Consider the following 22,878-nt stretch of genomic DNA (forward strand, 5'->3'; position numbering starts at 1 on the left):
TTTCTTTTACTTCCAGCGTGCCTTGTATATTGCTTTGAAATCAGGCTGTATTGTCGGAGGAGGAAAGAAACACAGGAAGAAAACAAGCCTCTGTATATATGGTTTTGCTGTCCCACATAAAGTTGTTCTTTTGAGCTTGAAGTTTTCAAGTGGTCCTTTTTCAAAGTAGAAGTTATCACAGTGGGAATGTCAAAGAATGATGTTAGTCCATGAACCTAATGATTGAGGATCACATTCTTTGTGAAATCTTTACATTAGGTTGAGCACAATATTTTTTAACACTGACAGAAGATTGCTATCCATTTCTATGTCACAGGGATCAAAAGAGAGATGGGGAAATGGAGAACACAGATAAATTTAGTGTGATCATTTGCAATTTATTATCAGTAACAAGGAGGTTGAAGAAAAAATATATACATTGTAAAGAAAAATGAGTGATGAATGGAATAATAATAGAACGGCTTCAATGATTCAAATCCAGCTGGTCAAAAGAAGGAGAAAAACAGAAATTATTTCTGAGTATATACAAGAGTTCCTTTTGACACAATCTGTATTTCGCCGAGTCGAGGGGATTATCTGCAGGATGCTACAATGAAGAATAAAGTGAAGCAGCTACAAAATATCCCACAAGGGAAAATCTGGAGAATGATATGTTGTTGAGGATAATGCTTGAAGATGGTGTATGTATGGCAGAGACCAGAGTAAAAGATTGAAGGGAAGACGAGGTTATGAAGAATTTGTGAAGAATAGAAACTGGTAAAGTGAATGGGACAACCAAGCAGAATGTTAATTGGGAAAATTAAAAAATGTTGATCAACAGAGCACAGAAAGTAAGATGAAAGAATGTTAAAAGACAACAAAAAGATGAAAAAGGTGTTTTAAATGGGCTAGGGAAGTCCAAGGTGTAAGACAACACTGAAAGATTACCAGAGAAGATAAACCAAAGGTACCACAAGATTAAATAAACAAGAGCTGTAAGATTAAAGATTAATCATTAAAACTTTTAAGTTCTCAGGTGTAAATATCTCCAGTGACTTGTCCTGGTCCACCCATGTCAATGCAATGACCAAGAAAGTGCACCAGTGCCGTCACCTCGCCAGAAGCCTGAGGAAATTTGACATGTCACTTGCATCCCTCAATAACTTCTAAAGGTGCATCTTTGAAAGTATCCTGTCAGGATGGATTATTGTATGGGACAGGAACTTCTTCACCCAAGACCGCAAGAAACTGCAGAGTTGAAAACGTGGCTCAGACCATCACACGCATTCTTCCCTTCCATCCACTTGATCTATAGCTCCCACTGTCTTGGAAAAGCATCCAAATTGTTAAAAACCTCATCCCGCCCCAATCACACTGACTTCAACCCTTCCCATCAGGAAGAAGTTTCATGATTCTGAGATCAATGACAGTTTCTTTCCCACCATTATCAGACTCCTACCCCAAAACAGTAAAATCATGTGGCTTTTTCTCCCTCCTATCTGATCTCTCTCTGTAACTCTGCACTTTGTCCTGTGCTGGACCTGTTGTACAATGTATGAAATGCAAAACAATCTCTGTCACTGCAAGTTGGTACATGTTACAATCAACTTAAACTTGAATTTGAAATTAAAATAGATATCAGGTTCACTTAAATAAAAGGTTGGGATTGGAACTGGACCACAAAGGAACATTTTGGTTAAGATCATGGACTTCGAAATTTGGGATGGACAATGTTGAAATGGACATGACAACTGAACTAAAGGAAATCGTGAAAAAGCACACAAATGCTGGAGAAACTTAGCAGGTTAAACAGTGCCTTTATGTAAAAAAGGTAAAGATACATCACCAACTTTTCAGGTTTGAGCCCTTCATCAAGGTGTGGGGGAACATGAGAGATGTCTGAACAATAGGGGGGAGGGGTGGGGAGAGTGGGAGATGATAGGTGGAAGGACAGCAGGGAGGGGGGGGTGGAGTCTAGGCTGGGTGGAGAAAGAAAGGAAGTAGGAACTGGAATAACTAGTTAAAGGTGGGGGTAGGATGGAAAACGCAAGCTGATTAGTGGAATGTAGTTAACTCATTGTACAGGCCCTGGGATTGGAGAGTGCCCAGATGAAAAATGAGGTGTTATTCCTCCAATCTGCGATGTCTGCCTTCTTCCACAAACTTGGCTTCCCTTCCATCACTATTAACTCAGCCCACACCCACATCTCCTCCATTCCCTGCACATCTGCCCTAGCCCCCCTGCCCCTAGATACAATAAACATAGAATCCCCCTCGTCTTCACCTATCACCCATCAGCCTCCGCTGGAATTTCCGAGACTTAGTAAAGGACCCCACCATCAGACACATTTTTCCTGCCCCTCCCCCTCTCAGATTCCCTTGTGCACGGTTCCCTCCCCATTCATCGCGCTCCCCCCCCCCACCCCAGCACCTTCCACTGTGGGCGCAGGATGTATAGTAACTGCACCCAGTCCTCCTCCCTCACCACGGTCCAAAGTCCCAAACAGACCTTTCAAGTGAAGCAGCACTTCACCTATACCTCCAAAGAACTTGTTTACTGCATCCAGTACACCCTATGTGGCCTTCTGTACATTGGAGAGACCGGTCGCAGATTAGGAGATCATTTTGCCCAGCATCTCCTCTCCGTCTGCAACAAAAGTGACCTCCCCATAGCCAACCATTTCAATTCTGAGTCACACTCTCAAGCTCACATGTCCATCCATGGCCATTCACACTACCCCATCCTGGCCACCCGCAGATTGGAGGAACAGCACTTAATTTTTCATCTGGGCACTCTCCAACCCAAGGCATGGGTTCACTCCATTCCACTAACCAGCTTGCTTTCTGCCCCCCCCCAACTAGTTATTCCAGTTCCCACTTCCTTTCTCTCTCTACCTAGCCTAGACTCTTCCCACCCCACCCCCCCCCCACTCCACACCCACTCCCCCTTCCCCCTTTTGTTAGGACATCTCTCCTGTTCCCCCAAACCTTGATGAAGGACTCAAGCCCAAAACATTGGGGAAGTATCTTTACCTTTGCTACATAAAGGCACTGTTTGACCTGCTGAGTTTCTCAGCATTTGTGTTTTTTCACTTAACCATGGTTTCAACAGAATCCTGTGTTTTACCTAAAATAAAATGGTGAGAATATTAAATAATTGATCATGTGAAGTAGAATAAAATTGTCAAGCTGAATAGTTTTTTAGAAATGCAAGGGAACTTGGGAGAAAATCACAGAAGAAATGTGACACAGTTTAATAACAGCTGGAAATATGAAGTGAAACACAAAAACCTCAGATGATTGTCGTTAAAAATGTTGGAGGAGCTCAGCAGTCTTGGAGCATCGATAGGAGGTGAAGCAAGGAGGATAATTGTTCAGCATGAAGAGAACCTCAGCGTGAAGAGAGGAGAACTTCTTCAGCGCAAAGAGAGAAGAACCTGCTCAGTGCAGAGAGGAGGAGGGTTTACCCAGCACAAAGAGAGATGGAGAACCTAGAAAGACTGCCTAACCTCAAGTTCTTTTCCTCTCTTCACCCACTATAGATGGTGCGAGGCCTGCTGAGTTCCTCCAGCATTTCTGTGTGCTTGATTTTGGCAGTAAACAAACATTAAACCTAGTGTGATGGATTATATCATATTTTACATTAGATATAGATATGTTTTTAAAGGAGATAGATTGTGAGGGTTTAGAGTGTAGGTCACAAACAAACACAAACACTTCAAAAAACAGTCATCCAAGATCCCTGCTCAAACCAGACACTCCGGGCCCAGGGCCTTTATAAAGACAATGAAAACTGCTTTGCTGAAGGTTTTCACAAGGAGGTGCAAATAGAAGAACCCAAGCTCAAGAAACTTCAAAATCAGGTGTAAATGGATTATTGTTTTGAATGCAACAAATGAAAGGGCTCCGAAGTTTGGATCCAGTGCCGCAATCTGTCTGGTTGCAGTTTGCTGTTCTAAGAAGGTCATGTGGTTAGGGAGAGGGAGAGGGACAGGGAGAGAGAGGGGGAGAGAGAGGGTGGGGGGAAGAGAGAGAAAGAGAGGGTGAGGGGAAAGGGAGAGAGAGAGAGAGAGAGAGAGAGAGAAAGAGAGAGAGAGAGAGAGAGAGAGAGAGAGAGAGAGAGAGAGAGATGGTTTCTGCAGTCATGGCATGCTGGCAGCTTGTTTAAACCCCATTTTAAAGACTGGTTGTGAGTTCTGAGTTCAGCCTGTTGAAAACATTTGTGGTCCTTACAAGAGGAAATGGCTGGCTAGAGTGTTTCACCTGAAATAAAGGAACTCTGTGGTGACCTGCAGAAGAAGAGGCTATTGTTTGAAAAAACCCTGATGGGGCAAGTTTCTTCGGCAAGACAGTGAAGTGGCTGATTGGAGGGAATCATTTTGTGTGTGTCCAATGTATAAGAATTGCCCGACACCGGTGAACTTGGAGGAGTGAGAAGTGAGATTGGACTGTGAATCAAAAAGCTTTTCTGAACTTATACACATTACATACACATGCTTATTGAATTAGAAGTTAGGTTACATAATAGTAATAAGTTAAAGTTTGATCCTGTTTTTATGTTTAAAGAAAACTAAAAATGACTTTAATTTAAATTACTATTTGCCTTGGTGAATTTTTTTGCTGCTGGGTTTTGGGGTCCTCTGGGCCCATAACATCCAGATTTTTAAAAGGAAATGTCACATAATGAAGGAACTATGGAGAATTCTTGGGTGGAAGAAAGAATAATGTGAGTTCTCTAAGCAGAGGTGCACAAAAAATGCTTAAAGCAAAAAAAATATATAATATTAAATAGTTAGTGTAGATTTTAGTAGAGAAAGTCTTCCTTCACTCACATCATTGAATTCTTTGAAGAGGAAACAGAAAGAATAATGTTTAATCGACTTCTTCAAGACTTTCCAAAAGCCTTTGAAGGTTCTGCATGCAAGGTGCATTATATGGTTAGAATGTGTGAAGTCAAGTCATGAACAGCAGAATGGATGAGTTGGACAAGAAGGAATGTGGTGTGTAGGGGCCAGGAGTAGCTCTTTGTAAAAGACTGGAGATGGGAAGTGGGAAGATCAGTACTCTGTTAAATCAACAACCAGGAATCTAAAATATTATTTGTGTCTCCACTGGCATCAATAAAGCGGTGCAGGGAGTGCAGACCATACCAGGTGACACCATCAGAGGGGGTGACATCAAAATGACTGTCTAAAATAAATTGCATATTATTTGAAGCATCAAAATATAGATTGGGTATGAGAACTTCGTCAGACTGTCAGCTGTCTCTGGTATCTACAAACATGGAAACTTCAATGCCCATAATTTAATTAACAGGGTTTATATTCCCAAGATGATTGATGGGTTTGAACTTCAGCATTTGGGCTTGAGTACAGAACGCAATTCAAAAGTAATGCCGCTATAGTTAATAAGAATCAACACAGTTACTGATTTTCCAAGAATTATACATTTTCACTCGAAAAAACAATTAAAAAATACAAAGTATTGTTGTACAAAGTGTAACAGAATTTAATAATAAATTTAAGTGCGAGTTTTACTGAATTACGGTTCTGGCCCTGGAAATTATTTTACAGATGAATTTGAATTACCTTAGCCTATCGATTGCAGTTCTATTGCCGAGTAATTCATACCTCAAAAGTTGCGTTAAATAGACAACATAATATCAAAACCACTTTACACTGCATTTGAAATTCATTCCTCTGAGGTCAATGGAACTGACTTTTACAAAGCAGATTACAACTTGCTGACACAATTATATAATGTGCTTAATGCTACTGACATGGAATGAATTGGAGGCTGATGGTTTAAAAAATAATGAGGCATAATTCCAGTTCAGCTGAGTCCCAAATTGATTGCAAGCACTGTGCAACGCAGCACCCTTGTAGTTCACCCCAGATCATGATGCCGTCATTTCTTGTTTGTGCATTTTTGATTCTATGGAACAGACATTAATGCTGGGGCAAAACATGCCCAAACCCTAAGGTAAGTCACCCAGGTCACAGGTGGTCTGGAACAGGGTATCACAGCAAGGTTGAAGTGAGGCACCAATATCATTCTCTATTTTTCTCCCATGCCACTATGTATCTTTATACTGATTATTTGTTTGTGTAGCTGCAGTAAGCAAGAATTTCATTGCATCTGACTCATCTGTATGTGGCAAATGTTCATCATCATAAATTGATTTGTAATTTTATGGTAATTCCGATTTTACCTCATTTAGAATATCAATCAGTGCTGCACAGGAAGAGGCCTTTCAGCCCATCTGCTTGCGTCGAGCATGTGTCAAAATCCAATTCAAACTCAACTGCTTGCACATGATACACATCCCTCTATCCCCTGCATTCACCTGTCAAATTGTGTCTTGTACATCACAATCTTCCTTCTATTTCCAGTGAGATATTTAGAAATTTAAATAAAGCATTCTTTTTGAAAGAAAAATCCTGCTTTGCTGACTGTGACAATTCTTTAATTTGATTGGTTGCTCAATTTGATTAACTCAATGGATGAGACTCCGATGTAAAAGCTCACTGCAGGTACCCTCCAAAAAGATTTGTTACTGCTGCTGGGTCCACACTCCTAAATGGTCAGATGTGACTAGACACAAAGATGGGGGAATGTTAAATACTATAGATGACATGTCAGTATTTCACAATTTGAGAAATTAGGGTTCTGGGCCTCTGGTGATGCCTGTGGGGAGTTCAAGGTCAAATTTATAATCGAAAATTCACTTAAAGAAATGGCTTTGCCTGCAGTCTTGAGCATCCATCCTCAACCTTTTATGGCTAGGTCTTCCGAAGGACACTACTCAAACGTTTATGGACCCCTTCCCTGGGAATCAGTCATGTTCTGGTTTTTTCTTCTCAGTTTGGAAGAAACCAAACAGATGGTAAAACTTCAACAAACAGCAAAGAACCACAGAGCAAGCAATAAAGAGAGGGAAGGGAGACTTTCACGCTTTTTGCACTGTCCTTTAGTTCTGGGACATTTGCTCCTTTTTAATGGAATGCCTACTGTCTAAAAAGCATCAAGATGGAATGGGAGGTGGGGTGGGGGGGTGGGGGGGGGGGGGTGGGTCATTCCAGTCCTGGACTTTTTCCAGAAGCAGACCTAGTAATAGTCTCAGAACGCTGGCTGTGTAAAAGGTGCTTCTGACATTGTGGGCTCAATTAGGGTAACGATGTGTATATGTACCGTAATTTTTTTTTAGTGTATTCATGAGTAAGCATTGAAAACTTGGACAAAACATACAAGGACAACAGGAAAAATCTTTTTAATAATAATACTGCTGTTCCGCTCTGACCCGGCGGCCCACTGCTTGCTCTATCCCAATGACCCGCTATCCCACTCTCTCCCAGCGGCTTGTTGCCTGCTCTCTGTTGCTGTGGACCACTCATGGAGAGGGTTGAGGGCAATCACAAAGTGTGGCTAGATTCAGCACCATCCCAGCAAGCTATCATTCCCAATACATCACTGATTTGACACTAGGTCTGTCAGATTGAGCTGCAATTATACAGCAAAGGTAAAAGGCAAAGTCAATCTGTCTGACAGTGAGTAGTTCACTGGCAGGCTCTTGGGATTTAGCTCAACTCAGATGTCTATGCATGCCCCCATAAATGCAAAAGTCTGAAATGAGCTGTAGATGAAATGGCTGAAGCTGGAGATGAAATGAGCTGGTGGTGAAATAGTGATGCATCCTCTAGACTCATTGTTTCATATGGTGGGTGAAGCATTGATGTGTTGCTGGGAGGAGAATGAGAGATGATTTAATTCATAAGTACATAATTCAAGGTTTTGATAGGACAGAAGTTGGTGGCTGTAGTTCTTTCGAAGTAGGGCTTGATTATTCATGAATAAGATAAAAAAGTTTGTATGAAAGGGAACTAAATCTGGAATTTGACAGAAGGATGGCATGAATGCTCAGTTAACTAATGTATTCAAGAGAGTCACTGACAGACCTTCAGATATTAAGGGAGAGGATATTAGTGTTAGGGTGTGGCATTGTGTTAAAAGACCAGCCCCCGCACTGATCCCACCGCCCCACTCTCAGCTATCTCCAGGTGTCTCTGGTCAACTTGTGCTGTGAGCAAGCTGATTTGTAGGATTGTCCTCAGTTTGAATAGTCTGAACCACACCGCCCCACTCCCCCCGGCAGCCTGCCCGCCACCAACCCCAAATAAAAAATAGCAGAGATTAGTAAGGGATTACTCAAGGTGGTATGTGAGTGAAAAGAAAAAGTATGAAATCTAGCAAAATAGATCAAATGTACAGTATATTTTCCCATGCTCTTTTATAAATTGTGCACGTATGTCTTATTAAATTGTGCACATTTTTCCTCCCTTGAGAATGGATCGTCCACTGGACATCCCTTACATAGTACAACACGTAAGACATAATACAGAAGTATAAAGTACAGGATTACTGGAAAAATGTTGATATTGAGTAAAGGCAACATAATTTTATTAAATTGGGCTTCATTCAGGAGTCTGATAACAGCAGGAAAGAAAATGTCCTTGAATCTAGTGGTGCATGATCACCACCTAAGAATTTTCTTCTTGACAGATTGAGATGGGAGTGTTGTGAAGAGAGCATGGTGGGTTAGTCTTTTAATATGTTGGCTGTTTTTCCAAGGTGGTGGGAGCTATAGATGGAGTCGATGGAAAGGGAGAGGGTGTGAGTGATGGTCTGAGCCACATTCAAACCTCCTGTATTTAGTTTTTTGTGGCCTCACGTAGAACAGTTCCTGTCCCACAGTGATGCCCCCTGACAGGATGTTATAATGTGGATTTCTCCTGTGTGATCTAATTTCCTCTTGCATCACAAAAGCAATATGAGTTAGTGGATTAATTGGTCTCTCCATATTGTTCCGAGTGGGCAGGTGAGTGGGAGAAGGTGCAGGAAGTTGCTGGGAGGGTGGAGAGAATAAAATGTGATTATTGTGGGATCAGTGTGCATGGGTTGTTGATGGTCAACGCGGATGCAGTGAGTCCCTCTTGTATTTCTTCACAAATACAAAGTTCAGTGCATTGTTTCCTCTTCTTCAATTACCTTTTGCCATATCCCTGTCAAATGTTATCAGGATAAAAATTATCAACGTTACTCAAATTTAGCAAAAAAGAGATTATTTTACGAATTTCCTCTCCAGATGATTCATTCTGATTTAGTTTTTTTTTAATTACAATGGGAATTACATTCGTCAGTGAACCAGATGAGATGTTGTCTAGTCTCAAGAAGCATCTAGTCTCAGCTAATCAGAGTCACTCTTCAAAATTTAAGTCTCAGCTTTAGCCATTTTATTTTTGGTTGACATGAAATCCTGGCAGAAATATTTGTAAAAATTTTCTCTTGGAAAATGCGGCAAAGTATTCAATAGAATCAGAGAAAAACTGTTGATTAAAACTTACTAGATTCCAGCAGTAAACCAACTCGTGAAGGATACCACTGTGGACCTGGAACAAAGACAAACGTAAAGCTAAAGGTTCTATTATTGTCATGTAATACTACATTTAAACATTTATTATTTCCATGTCAAATTAGAAGTACAAACCTCCCTACATCAATGTCCTGAGCAAAATATGAATGACACTACAATTTGCTTTTAATGTACAAACCAAAAATCTTTAGGCTGGTTTATCTTTGTAATTTTAAGTTTCTGTTTATAGTGCTATAATTCACAAGATCATAAGATATAAGAGCAGAAGTAGGCCAATCAGCCATTCACTCTGCTTTGCTATACTATCATGAGCTGATCCACCCTCCTTTTCAGCTCCACTCCCCTGCCAGATCCCCGTAACCCTTGATGCCCTGACTAATCAAATACCCATCAAATCCTGCCTTAAATGCACCCATCAACCTTGTTTCCACAGCCACTATTTCCACAACAAGTTCCATAGACTCACGACCCTCTGGCTAAATAAATTTTTACACATCTCTGTTTTAAATTGACACTCCTTTATTCTGAAGTTGTGCCTTCTTGTTCTCGACTCCCCTACTATGGGAAATAACCTTTCAACATTCATATGCAAGGAATGACAGGACAGAGTAATTAAGGAGTGATTACTGGCATAAAAGTGGGTGATTACTATTCCATTTCCTTCCCACCTCTCCTTAAGAGGTTATTTGACTCTGATAGACCTCACTCCATGGTCATGGTCAGTAGGATACTGTTCTCTAAGTGAATAAAGGGGCAGTGGAAACAAACTCCCTGCTTTTGTCTTATCTATTCCTTTCATATGTGTTAAACCCTGAGAGAATCAGGTATCATTATTGGAGATCTGCATTGACTTTTTCCAATACGTCCTTTTAAAAGTGCAGTGCCCCAAAATGTTTATTTCATTGATAAGAAAGTTATCAAAGGTTTGCACACCTAAAAAAAAATCCTCTATCAAGTTCAAGCTCATGTTTATTATCATCTGACTGCACACACAACCGGATGAAACAATGTTTATTGAAACCATGGTGCATAATACACCCACAAAAATGCAGCAAATAGCAATCACAAATATGCATGTAGATATAATTTTTTTAAAAATATATTAATATTTTGGGATTATTTAATCATTTATTGGATACTCTTCATCAATCTCACAGCATGCTGGAAGAATCTATTTCCCAGCCTGGAAGTCCTGATTTTGATGCTCCTGTACCACCATCCTGACATTTGATGGTCAAAGATACTGTGTGATAGATGGTCCTCAATAATTCTTTGAGCCCTATTTAAGCAACTCTCCTTGTTAATGTTGTCAATAGAAGAAAGGGAGGGCCCAGTGATCTTTTTGGCTATTTTAATGATCATCTGTATTTTAATGATCTTCCAGTCTGATGCTTTGCACAATGATGCAGCCAGATAGGAGACTCTCATTTATGCTTCTGTAAAATGTTGTCAAGATGGGGGCCAGCAGCCATGCCCTCCTCAGCCTCCGTAGGAAGTGCAGGATGTGTCGTTCATCATTTTTGATCTAAAGGCTTGGCTCCGCAATCCATTCTGATATGTTCCTTTACTGCAGTACACAAATGCAATGCACTTTTGTGTGGACCACCAATTTTTTCCCCCCCTTTATCTTCCCATCAATTAAAAAACACAATTCTCTTTTCTTTTTCAAGCCCTAAATAGAAAATGATGCTTTTACCTGCATTGCAATCTATTTGCAACAGTTTTACCTATCTGCTTAATCTGTTACTATTTTGGAAATTAAATATAAATCCCTATTTATAATGCCAAGCTTCTCTAACAAACTTGGATTTTGATAACACGGGAAACTGGAGCAGGAGTCAGCCATCTCACCCATTGAGCCTGCTCCATCATTCTATAACACTGGTTGTTCTGGCTATCGATTCAACTCCATTCTCCATAACCCTTTAAAAATGTATCTATCTGTGTTAAATACATTCAATAAGACAGCCTCCACTGTTTCCTTAAGCAGACAATTCCATAGATTTATTACTATCTGTCTTAATTTTCCTGCTCTAAATAGTAATACTCAGATCCTTAGTGCAAGCCTCACCTGGCAGTGAAAACAAACTCCCTGCTTCTGTCTTATCTATTCTTTCATAATTTTATGTCTCTAAGATCCCCCTCATCCTCTAACCTCCAGTGAATCCTAATGTTCGGAATCACATTCTTAAAGATTGTACAGGACACCCATTCTGAGAGAATTCTGGTCATGATCTCTGAGAATGAACACATTTCAGGTGGTCTGGGAGCATTGACCGATGGCCATCTTTGGAACAGCTCCTTGCATTCATCAGCTATCTACATGTTTTATGTTCAGCTTGACAGGCATAGGTCAAGTTTGGTCAAAGGAGCTGTTCCCATGCTGTGTAATTATATGACCCTGAGGGCAGGGAGCTCCCAGAGCATTGCCATCCTGATCACTCTTGATGACAGATGAAGCAAGTGATGGAAAATCTGCCCATCCTGATAGAGGATGGCTGGTTTGTGCACCACAGAATCCCTCGTACTTTCCCAAGACAGGACATCACTTATCAGTGAGTCTCGGGATAATAACATTGTGCCCTCTCCTCCCTCTCAGGATAATCTGTCTCTGTTATCAGTTTCTGGCTAGATGCTGTGTCCTGGGTAAACAATGAAGTGTTGCAGGAACTTAACGGGTCAGGCACCATTCATGGGTAGAAATAGTCAGTCAACATTTGGAGACAAGATATTAAGTTAAAAAGGACGTGAATTTATCTAAATTAAGAGGAAAAAGAGTTGGCAAGTAACTAAGAGGCGCTAGAGTATTTGACAGAAGGTGGGAGATCATTGGGTGATCAGAAGTGGAGAGGGTGAGCAAATTTAAGTTATTGGGAGTCACTATCTTGACTGACCTTCCTGAACCCAGTGCATTAAATACATTGTGAGGAAAGCACGTCAGAGCTCTTCTTCCTCAAGAGTTTGTGGAGGTTTGGTATGATGCCAGAAACTCTGGCCAATTTCTGCAGATGTGTGGTGGAAAGTGTGCTCTCTGGTGCACACCTTTGAGTGTAAAGCCCTCCAAAAGTTAGTGGACACAGCCCAGGATATCACATGCAAAACCCTCCCCACAATCGAGAAAATCTACAGGTACTGCTGCTGCCATCAAGGATCTACATCACCCAGTACATGCTCGGTTCTTGCTGCTGCCATCAGGAAAGAGGTACAGGTGCCTCAAGACTCGTACCATAGGTTCAGAAAGAGCTGCTACCTCTCCACCATTAGACTCTTCAATGACAAACTTAATCAGGACTCTTACTTGAGCACTTTATTGATTTTTTTAAATTCACTCTGTATTGTAGTTTGTTTATATTCATTATCAGTTTACAGTTCCTTATTAGTTTGCACATGTACATTGGGTACAGAGTTTTTTTGCACATCCAATAAGAGGTCATTCTGTCTCGCCCACAGGAGAAAGAATCTCAGGATTTTATGTGATGTTATGTATGTACATTGACAATAAATCTGAAATCTGAGAGGTGGAGAGACAGGTGAGAAAGAGACTATTGGAATGATAGAGGGATGTTAGACAAAAAAGTAATGCAGGTTTAGGGAAAGAAGAGATGGAAACAGTTGGACTAGATGGAGAGAGGTTATCTAAAGTTAGAAAAATCATGCTTCATACAATTATCAATATGTTTAAGGTTGACCAGGACAAATATGATGTGCTGCTCCACAAGTTTACTTTTAGCCTCTCCCTAACAATGAATGAAGCTAAAAAATGACATGCCACTGCAGGAATGGTTGAGGGTGTTGAAATGGTTGGATAAAGGGAGTTCAGGAACAGAGTACTGTATCAGTGTTCTACAAAGTGGTCACCCAATTGTTTGCACCCTTATAGAGGTGGCCACACCAAGTACATTGAGCATAATAGATCAGATTGAATGATGTGCAAGTAACGCTTTGCCTTACATGGAAGATCTTTTTGTGGCCCTGGATGGAAGTGAGGGAGGAGATGTAGGGACATTTGCACTTTCTGCATTTCCAGCGGTAAGGGTGGGTAGTGAGGGAAATGCGGACCAGAAGCCTCTGAGAGACTGATCCCTGTGAAAAGCAGAAGGGAGTGAGGAGCGGAAGATGTGGTGGGATCACGCTGAAGTCCCCCGTAACATTTTGGTCAACTTCACCATCCCCTTTGTTCTTCCCTACCTGAAATGTTGAATGGCCATTTCTACCTACAGATGTTGCCTGACCCGTTGTGTTCCTCCAGCTTCTCATTGTTTGCTCAAGATTCTAGGATATGCAGTTTTTATGTTCGGCTGAATCCTGAGTACCTTGGTTAATAAAGAATCAAGTTATGGACACTTTGAGGGAAGGAGGAAAAGTATTCATGATTTTGGATTCCTTTATTGTCATGTAATGGTACAGAACATGTCATATTACATGATATTGCCTAGTACCTGCCATAAGGTTTAAGGACCCATGAAAAACATTTGCACGCTATAAAGCAGAAAGACCAAGACATGAGTGGAAATTAAGATGTGAGAAGTTGCAGTAAATTCTGGTTATGTGGCAACCAACCCCATGCTCACTTGATCCCTCTTCTCCACATAATTAGGCCTGAGTACACCCCAGTTGTATAAAATAATCTTCTGCAAGATGGAGAGAGAGCGTTAATCCATGTGCTGCAGATTGTACTAATTTTTCCAGACAAGAGTTCAGAGAATGGAGTGTGATGGTTGTGCGAACTATACAAGTGTAGCAGTCTATTTTTTGGTGAATGGGAGTTGTTGATGTTTCTGTTGACTTTAACCAAATGCAGCATCATTATATTTTGGGGGCATTGGGATTAGTGTCTCCGAGGCATCACTGAACCTTTATGTCCCAGGTTACTTCCTCTTGTTGCTTCATGACAGCCCATTACCTGCAAAATCCCCCATTACATGTGGACCTTATGGCCAAAGTCTGTAAATCAGGACAGCATCTCCCTTGGCTTGTTATTCTCACAACTGCCCAAACTTCAGACTACTCACCAGCAGAGGAGGTTTTCAACGGTCACTTCATCATTGGGAGGTGCTGTCATGGTTTGTACATACACAGATCATTCTCCACTGGTTCACAGAATGACTGAAGTTAATTGTGTATTCACAGGAAAACTCTGTGACTTGTTCATGCAAGACTCATGCACTGACAGTGCCAGATCTAATTAGTGCAAGCACAAAGGTCACATAGCTATAAAACACAGAACAGACCCTTTGGCCCAATTTACCCATGCCGACCAAGTTGGCATTCCAAGCTAGGCCCATTTGCCTAAATTCCTCAAGAGGGAATCAAGCTTGAAACATTGACTCCCTTTTATTTTTTAAGGACGCTGTGTGACCTGCTGAGTTTCTCCAGCACTTTTGTGCACTCCTTTGTCGCATTTGCCTACATTTGGTACATATCCTCCCAAACCCTTCTATCCATGTCAGAATCTGAATCAGAATTTATTGTCATGAACAAGTCACAAAATTTGTTATTTTGCAGCAGGATCACAGTGCAAACATTCATATAAACCATCTTAAAATAATAAATAAAAATAATCCACAAAAAGTCAAATTAGGTCATTGGTTCATTGATTGTTCAGGAATCTAATGGCAGTGGGGAGCAAGCTGTCCTTGTGCCCCTGAGGGCTCATCTTTAGGCTTCTGTACCTTTTTCCCAATGTAGCAGAATGAAGAGGGTGGGGCCTGGGTGGTGGGTACTTTGCAATCAAGCAGAAGATACATCACAAATCCTAATACTTTCATGAAAAAGTTCAGTGTTGAGAATAAGCTCTCATAAAATAAAAACTTCTGTCAGAAAATATGTACCCACCAGAAGGTAGAATAAGCTGACACTTCATCATTATTAACCCACCATCTGACTGGTTGGAATGCAAACCTGATTGGCTCATAGCTTTCCCACCCCATCCATTGGTTAAAACATCCCTCCACAGTTTCGACCTATGCTGCTGAATGACCAATCTTTTGTTTTAGGTTCCCTCTAACCATATGTTACTTCTTGTGCACTTAGGGCACTAGGATACACGAGTCCAGCCCCCTCATGCTGCTGTCCTTGGTGGCTGTGTCCTGGCCTAATTCTTTAGCAGTGGTCAGCCTCAAAAGCTTCAGAGCTCCATCAGTTCCCCAAGTGTTGTTGTCCCTAGATAAGGTCTCATGGTCAATCACAATCTTCAAATAACTTACTTAATTGGCAATGCCATTCAATGAAGAAAGCAGAAAAATATGGATCCTGCAGATGCTGGAATATTCAGGCAAAGAACTGCTCGAGAAACCCTAGCAGGTCAAGCAGCATTCATGGGTAGATATGATCTGTCAATATTTTGGGACTGAACCTTTTATCAAGACTAGGTGAAATTATTCCTATAAAGGAGGAAAGAAGCTGGGTGAGGGAGCCATCGGGCAGAAGGTGGGAGGGGGAGAGACAAATGAAGGGAGGAATAATTGGGGGAGGTTGGGAAGAAACATTAGAGAGAGAGCAGGTGGTGTTTTGGGGTGTATTAAGATGGTAAAATTGCTTTATAAGTACAAATTCACCCTTTTCCTCAATCTAATTTAATGCTCTGAAACTACAGCCAAACTGTTCCACCTTCTGCATAAACATCATGGCAATATTTACCTTCCAAGCCACTGAGGAATCTGGAAATTAATTCATCTTGATTTCAGCCATTTTTTTTTAGTCATTCAGCATCTCTTTTGCATGATTTATATTTGGCCTACTTAATAAGAGTGACAACATTTCCAATTTTATTAATTAAATGTGAGCCACTGTGTAAGGCCCTGAGGATATTAACGTTATTATGTTTATTTTCTTTCTCTCTTTCTTGAAGAACGTAAGAAATGGTGAGGATACATACACAAGGTTTAGGAAGTAAAAGTCAGGAAGAACTTCTCAAAATCCTAAGATAGCCAGGAAGGAAATTAAGAAGGGGGTCACAAGAAGGCCTTGGCAAGCAGGATTAAGGAAAACTGTGAGGTATTTTATGAGTATGTAAAGAACAGAAAAATAACAAGAGTGAGGTAGGGCCGATTGGGGATAAAGAGAAAACATGTGCCTGGAGGCAGAGGAGATAGGAAATATCCTGGAGGAATACTTTGCTTCATGTTGATTTGAGAGAGGGAGTTTAGTGAATGTGAGGCCATATTGTTGTTGATTTGGGAGAGGGAGTTTAGTGAATGTGAGGCCATATTGGTGTTGATTTGGGAGAGGGAGTTTAGTGAATATGAGGCCATATTTGTACAGGCTAATGTGCTGGAGCATATTGAAGTTAAGAAAGGGGAAATACTGGATCTTCTTAAAAACTTCCAGATAGATAAGTCCCTGGTATTGCACAAGTTATCAGGTGGTTAAGAAGACATATGGTGAGTTGGCCTTCATTGGCTGGGGAACTGGGTTCAAGAGCCATGAGGTAATATTGCAGCTCTATTAAACTCTAGTGAGACAATGCCTGGAGCATTGTGTTCAGTTCTGGACTCCTCATTACAGGAGAGGGTGGAGAAGAGATTTACCAGGAAGATGGGTGAATTGGAGAAAATGCCTTTGAATCAAGGTTAACCAAGCTCAGACTTTTCACTCTTTGGAGCAGTGAAGGATGAGAGATGATTTAATTGTGGTTTACAAGATTATGAAGGGCATAGATAGGGTGGACAGCCAGCACCTTTTCCCCAGGGTGACAATAGCAAATATCAGAAGACATCTGTTTAAGGTGAGTGGAGGACATTTGAGGGGAGACATCAGAGATAAGGTTTTTATACAAAGGCAGGTGAGTGCCTTTGTATAATCAAAGGGGTGGCAGGGGTGGTGGTGGAGGCTGGTTCAATGGGGAATGTTCAAAAGACCTTGAGAGAGGTACATGGATGTAAGAAAAATGGGAGTTATGGGCTGTGATTTTGAGAAGGATTGATGTGGAGTAGATCTATATTGGCCAGCACAACATCATGGGTTGGGGTCTGTATGTACTATTTTTATGCTCCATGTTATGAAAACTTTCAACAGATTTGTCAGGTGAGATTTCTCCTCAAAAACCATGCTGACTTTGAACAATTTTATACTGTATTTTCAAGTACTCTAAAACTTTGTCCTTAATAATGGACTCTAGGCTCTTGGCACCACTGAACAGGTCAACCAGTCTATAATTTCTTCACTTTTGCCTCTCTCCCTTGTTAAAGTGTGGAGTGAAATTTACAATTTTCAAGCCCTCTGGAACCATTCTTGATTAGCAATTCCTGAAAGATCATGGCTAGTGCATTCACAAACTATTCAGTTCCCTCTTTCAGAACTCTGAAGTGTAATTTGTCTAGTCTAGGTGACTTATTCACCTTCAAACCTTTCAGCATCCCAGTACCCACTCTTTGCCACCTGTCTCTCTTGATCTTCTAGCATGTTATTGCTTTCTACAGTGAAGACATGCAAATATCTATGCGCTTTGTTCACTTTCTTCCCTATTATCACTTCTTGAATTGTTTTCCAGCTGCCTGATTTGCTCTTTATAACTTTGAAAGAAATTTTGTCTTGGATTTCCCTTCTCAATACTTCTTCTTCTTTGGGTTGAAATGATTCTACGCCTTCCAAATTACTCCCAGAAACTCCTGCCATCGCTGCTCTACCATCTTCCTTGCTCGACTCTTCTTCCAGTCAACTTTAGCCAGTTCTTTTCTCATGCCTCCTTATTTAATTTTACTCAGCTACGATATTGACACACTTGATTTTAGCTCTGCCCTTCCAACTGCAGAATAAATTGTGCATTGAGATCACTGCTTCCAAAGCGTTTGTTTTCCTTGTCAAACAAATTTGGTTCATTTCACAGCTCCAAATCCAATATTTCCTTTTCCCTTCTGGGCTTTTCCACATGATGCTCTACAAATTCCTTCCTTAGGGCAGCATGGTTGGTGTAATGGTTAGCGCAACACTGTTACCGTGCCAGCAATCTGGACATGGGTTCAAATCCATCACTGTCTGTAAGGAGTTGGTACTGTGACAGATTATGTTCTGTTTGTATTGTGTATATATATATATATATATATATATATGTTTTTGGGAGATAAATTGGCGTAGATTTTTGGGTAGGTCACATACAAACACTTTAAAACAGATCTTATTTAAAATACTGGAGCTCTGCTAATGCTAGACATGTTGGGGCCAGGAGCCTTTGCAAAAGATTTGGAGAGTGCCCAAAAGTCTTCACTAATGGATTGTTGTTTTCAAAAAGGCAGCAGTTGAAATAACTTGTCAGAGCCCCAAACTGTCTGCAGTGGAACTTGCTGTTCTATGAAGGTCATGTGGTTTGGCAAGCAGAGAGAGTCAAACAGACTCTCTCTCTGAGAGAGGGAAAGAGAAAGAAAGTGAGAGAAAGAAAGTGTGTGTGTGTGTGTGTGTGTGTGTGTGTGTGTGTGTGTGTGAGAGAGAGAGAGAGAGAGAGAGAGAGAGAAAGAGAGAGAGAGAGAGAGAAATCAGTTCTGCAGTTTTACAGTCAGCAGCAGCAGCTGGGACGGAACAGGACAAGCTGGCAAGCTTGTGGAAAACCGCATTTCGAAGATGGGTTGTGAGTGCTTAGTTCAGTCTGGTCAAATCCCTTGTGGTTTATGCAAGAGGAGAGGACTGGCTATCTAATGTTTCACTTGAAATAAGTGAAACAAAAAAAAAGATCCTTCCATTTAATCAAATCCATTTTAATCTTTTACAAAAAAGGAACATAATTTAATTTATATAAAGATTGATAATTTGCCTTCACCGTTACCCCTAAATATTTAATTTGATCAGACTATCTTAATTTTATAATATTTTTACACTCTTCATAATCTCCCTCCAAAATTGGCAATATTTCACTCTTATCCCAATTCACCTTATACCCAGATAACTCCCCAAATTGAAATAAACATTCTTGTAAATATTTCAAAGAATGTTCTGGATGTGTCAAATAAATCAATATATCATCAGCAAATAAATTAATCTTATATTCATCATCTGAAATTCTTATCCCTAATCTTGTCATTCTGTCAAATTGCCTGAGCTAATGGTTCAATGACCAATGCAAACAAGGCTGGTGATAATGGACAACCTTGATGAATTGATCGCAATAATTTAAATGGCAAAGAAGTTTGACCATTCGTCACCACCCTAGCAATCGGATTTTTATACAATGCCTTAACCCAACCAGTAAAAAGAGGGCTGAAATTAAACTTCTCCAGCACCTTAAACAAAAAATTTCATTCAACCCTATCAAATGCTTTTTCCGCATCAAGTGCAACCAGCATTAGTTGGTTGGGATGTTATCTCGATGCATTGATCAGCATTATCAATCAAAGAATATTGTCAGATGCATATCTATTCTTAATAAAACCCGTTTGATCTGTATGTACCAACTGAGGTAAATATTTAGCAAGTCTATTTGCCAATACTTTAGCCACTATTTTATAATCCACATTTAATTAAAAAATTGGTTGGTATGAAGCTACATCCAATGGGTCTCTATCTTTCTTTGAAATCACTGTAATTATCGCACTTGAACAAGATTCCATGTTTACTTTCAAAGGGTTTTTTTCAGGATTTGAATAAGGTGGTGAGGAAATTTTTATGGAAGGGAAAACTAGCTTGAGCAGCTTTACAAAAATTAACATGGAAATATGAATTAGGTGGACTTCAGTTCCTCATTTTCAAAATTATTATGAAGCTGCGCAGTTGAAGTTTGTTAATAAAATGATGTACATTAATCAGCCTCCAAGTTGGGCCAAGGTGGAGTTAGCCTGTATTTCTGAATTTGATGTTCATCAGTTTATACATAAATGGAATTTGAATTTATTGCAGGGATATGATATGCTGGTATTAAAACATTTATTAGAGATATGGGTTAAAAGAAATTATGTTAAAGGAATAAAGGGTAAATTATCAATTCGAACTCTGTTATATCAAAATAAGCTTATTCCTTTTTCAATGTTTAATAGGTATTTAAAGAAATGGTATTCTCAGGGTATAAAAGTGATTCAGGATTGTTTTGAAGAGGGTCAGTTTCTTTCTTTTAATCAACTGATGGAGAAATTTGGTATACCGTCAAATTTTTTATTTGTGTATTACCAATTTAGAGCTTTGATAAGGGATAATTATGGTAAAGAGATGAGTTTACCTGAGTTAACCAAATTTGAATCTTTGATTTCCTTTATACCAAAGAGAGGTTTTATTTCAGATATCTATCGATTGTTACAGGAAACTATGGATAAACCAAATTTGGAGGAATCTAGAAATAAATGGGAAAGTGATTTAACTTATGTTATACCTCAAGAGGATTGGGAGGTTATGTGTCATGAAGGGGGTAACTAAATTGACTAATGTAAGATATGGTTTGGTTAATTATAATTTTTTGCATCAGTTATATTTGACTCCTGAGAAATTGAAAAAATACGGATTTAGTAATTCGGATCTTTGTTTTAGATGTGGGTTAAATACTGGAACATTTTGGTCCTGCAACAGGGTACAATCATTTTGGGAAAAAAGTTAGGCTGGTTTTGGAGAAATTATTTAAAATTAAATTACCATTAGATCCCGAGATTATTTTGTTGGGTTATATGGTTTCTTTGACTGGCTTGGGTTTGAATACGTTTCAGATACGTTTGGCGTTATCTGTGGCATGAAAATGCATAGCAATTACTTGGAAAGACAATGTAGAGATTAATATAGGTCGTTGGTATAATGAATTGAGATCTTGTATTTATAAGGAGAAAATAACATATAACATACACGATCATTATTATTTTTTTGTTAAAATGTGGTCATCTTATTTAGAATATATGGGTTTGGAAATATCTTAAAATATTGTATATGTTTTATGTTTTTTTTTGGCTCCCCTTGAGGGGGCTGGCTGGGGGGGGGGTGAGGGAGGGGGGTTTACTATTATTTGTATTGTATAAAAACTTTTTTTTGTTGGTATTGATTTTATGTTGTTTTTAGAAGTTTTAAATAAAGTTTAAAAAAATAAGGGAAACAAAAAGGAACTCTGTGGTGACCTGAAAGAAAGTGGTTATCATCTGGAGAACCCTGAGGGGGAAACTTTCTTCAGCAAGACACTGAAGTGGCTGATTAAAAAGTAATCAGTTGTGGGTGTCCAGTGAACAACAAATCTCTCTCCGAAAACCAACAAGCAGTAAGCATTTACCTTTCAAGCACCAAAGCCTAGAGAATTTTATAAATGTTAAATTTTGTGCACAGTATAATAATTGCCTGCAACCAGTGAACTTGGAGGAATGAGAAGTGAGATTGGACTGTGAATCAAAGAACTTTTCTGAACTTACATTGCATTACATACACGTACGCTTAGAATTAGAAGGGGGTTAAGTTAGATTAGTTAAGTCAATAGTGATAAGTTAAAGTGTGATTTTGTTTTCATGTTTAAAGATAATTAAAAGCCACTTTTGTTTAAGTAACAATTTGTCTTGGTGAATATCTAATGCTGCTGGGTTTTGGGATTCTCTGGGCACATAACAATACATTTAAAAATCTATTGGCAATTTGATTTTCCCAGTCTACCTTCATATTGAAGTTCCCCATAACCAACATAACATATGCTTTACATGCCTGTATTCCAATTAGTGATATTTCACCATTCTGGTGAGGTATTTAAAGTAGGTACAATATTGTATCCATTCTCAGGGATCTGAATAAGAGGTTAATGCTTATTTAAAGATTGCATGGTGGGTTCTTGTAAATAAACCATCACAAAGGACCTTTGTCCTTCTACCATCAAGAAGGAGATTTAGGAGTATCAAAATCAGCCCTGCCAGGCTGGGAAATAGCTTCTTTCTGCATGTTATTCTGTAACCTTGGAACGCTTTCTAATGAAATTGAGTAAATTATTCTGGAATATTTATGCTTATTTTGTATTACACTTTTCTGTATGTATGTAATTATTATGCACTGTGTGAGCAATGTTTGTGCACCATGATCTAGTTGTATAAGAACAGTCACGTAATAATAAATTTGAACTTGATAAATGACTTGAAATGAGCCATTTGAGCTGATTGTTGATTGGTTGTCTTGAATGTGGCTTGCATTCTTTGGCAGAGACATCTGTATATGTGTTGAAAGATATTTTATGAAGAGGTAGAGACCTGTTTACTTTCTCTGATTTAAAGATTGTTTCAGTTTCCTGAGCAATACATGTCATCACAAGAGACCATTAGTAGACTGGAGTCAGGTGTTGATTGATCCTGACCTACCTGACTGATAGCACCTCCACAACCTTCTGCAATAGTTAGTTTCACAATCTTGGCAGTCTTTGGGTAAAGATGCCACTTTCAAATCCTTGGGGTCTATCTTCTATTGATAGCTTATCACTTTCTACAAGTGGAACAGTGGAACTACATTCATTGAATCTGCTCTCTTTTTATTGCAATCTCTCCACCGGAATAATGTCACATTGGCTTATTATGAAATCAGATGTCAACTTAACAGTTTATCAT

At 39.6% G+C, this 22,878-nt stretch overlaps 1 protein-coding gene across 1 annotated transcript in view; it reads right to left on the reverse strand.

Moving 5' to 3' along the window:
* Window positions 1-22,878, reverse strand: part of LOC138763194 (trans-2,3-enoyl-CoA reductase-like) — a 144,630-nt gene that overhangs the window by 89,831 nt on the left and 31,921 nt on the right. The window contains exon 3 of the mRNA XM_069936978.1: window positions 9,381-9,425. Coding sequence (XP_069793079.1) covers window positions 9,381-9,425 — 45 coding nt within the window. The remainder of the gene's footprint in view (window positions 1-9,380; window positions 9,426-22,878) is intronic.

Source organism: Narcine bancroftii, chromosome 1, assembly GCF_036971445.1.
Source record: "Narcine bancroftii isolate sNarBan1 chromosome 1, sNarBan1.hap1, whole genome shotgun sequence".
NCBI lineage: Eukaryota > Metazoa > Chordata > Chondrichthyes > Torpediniformes > Narcinidae > Narcine > Narcine bancroftii.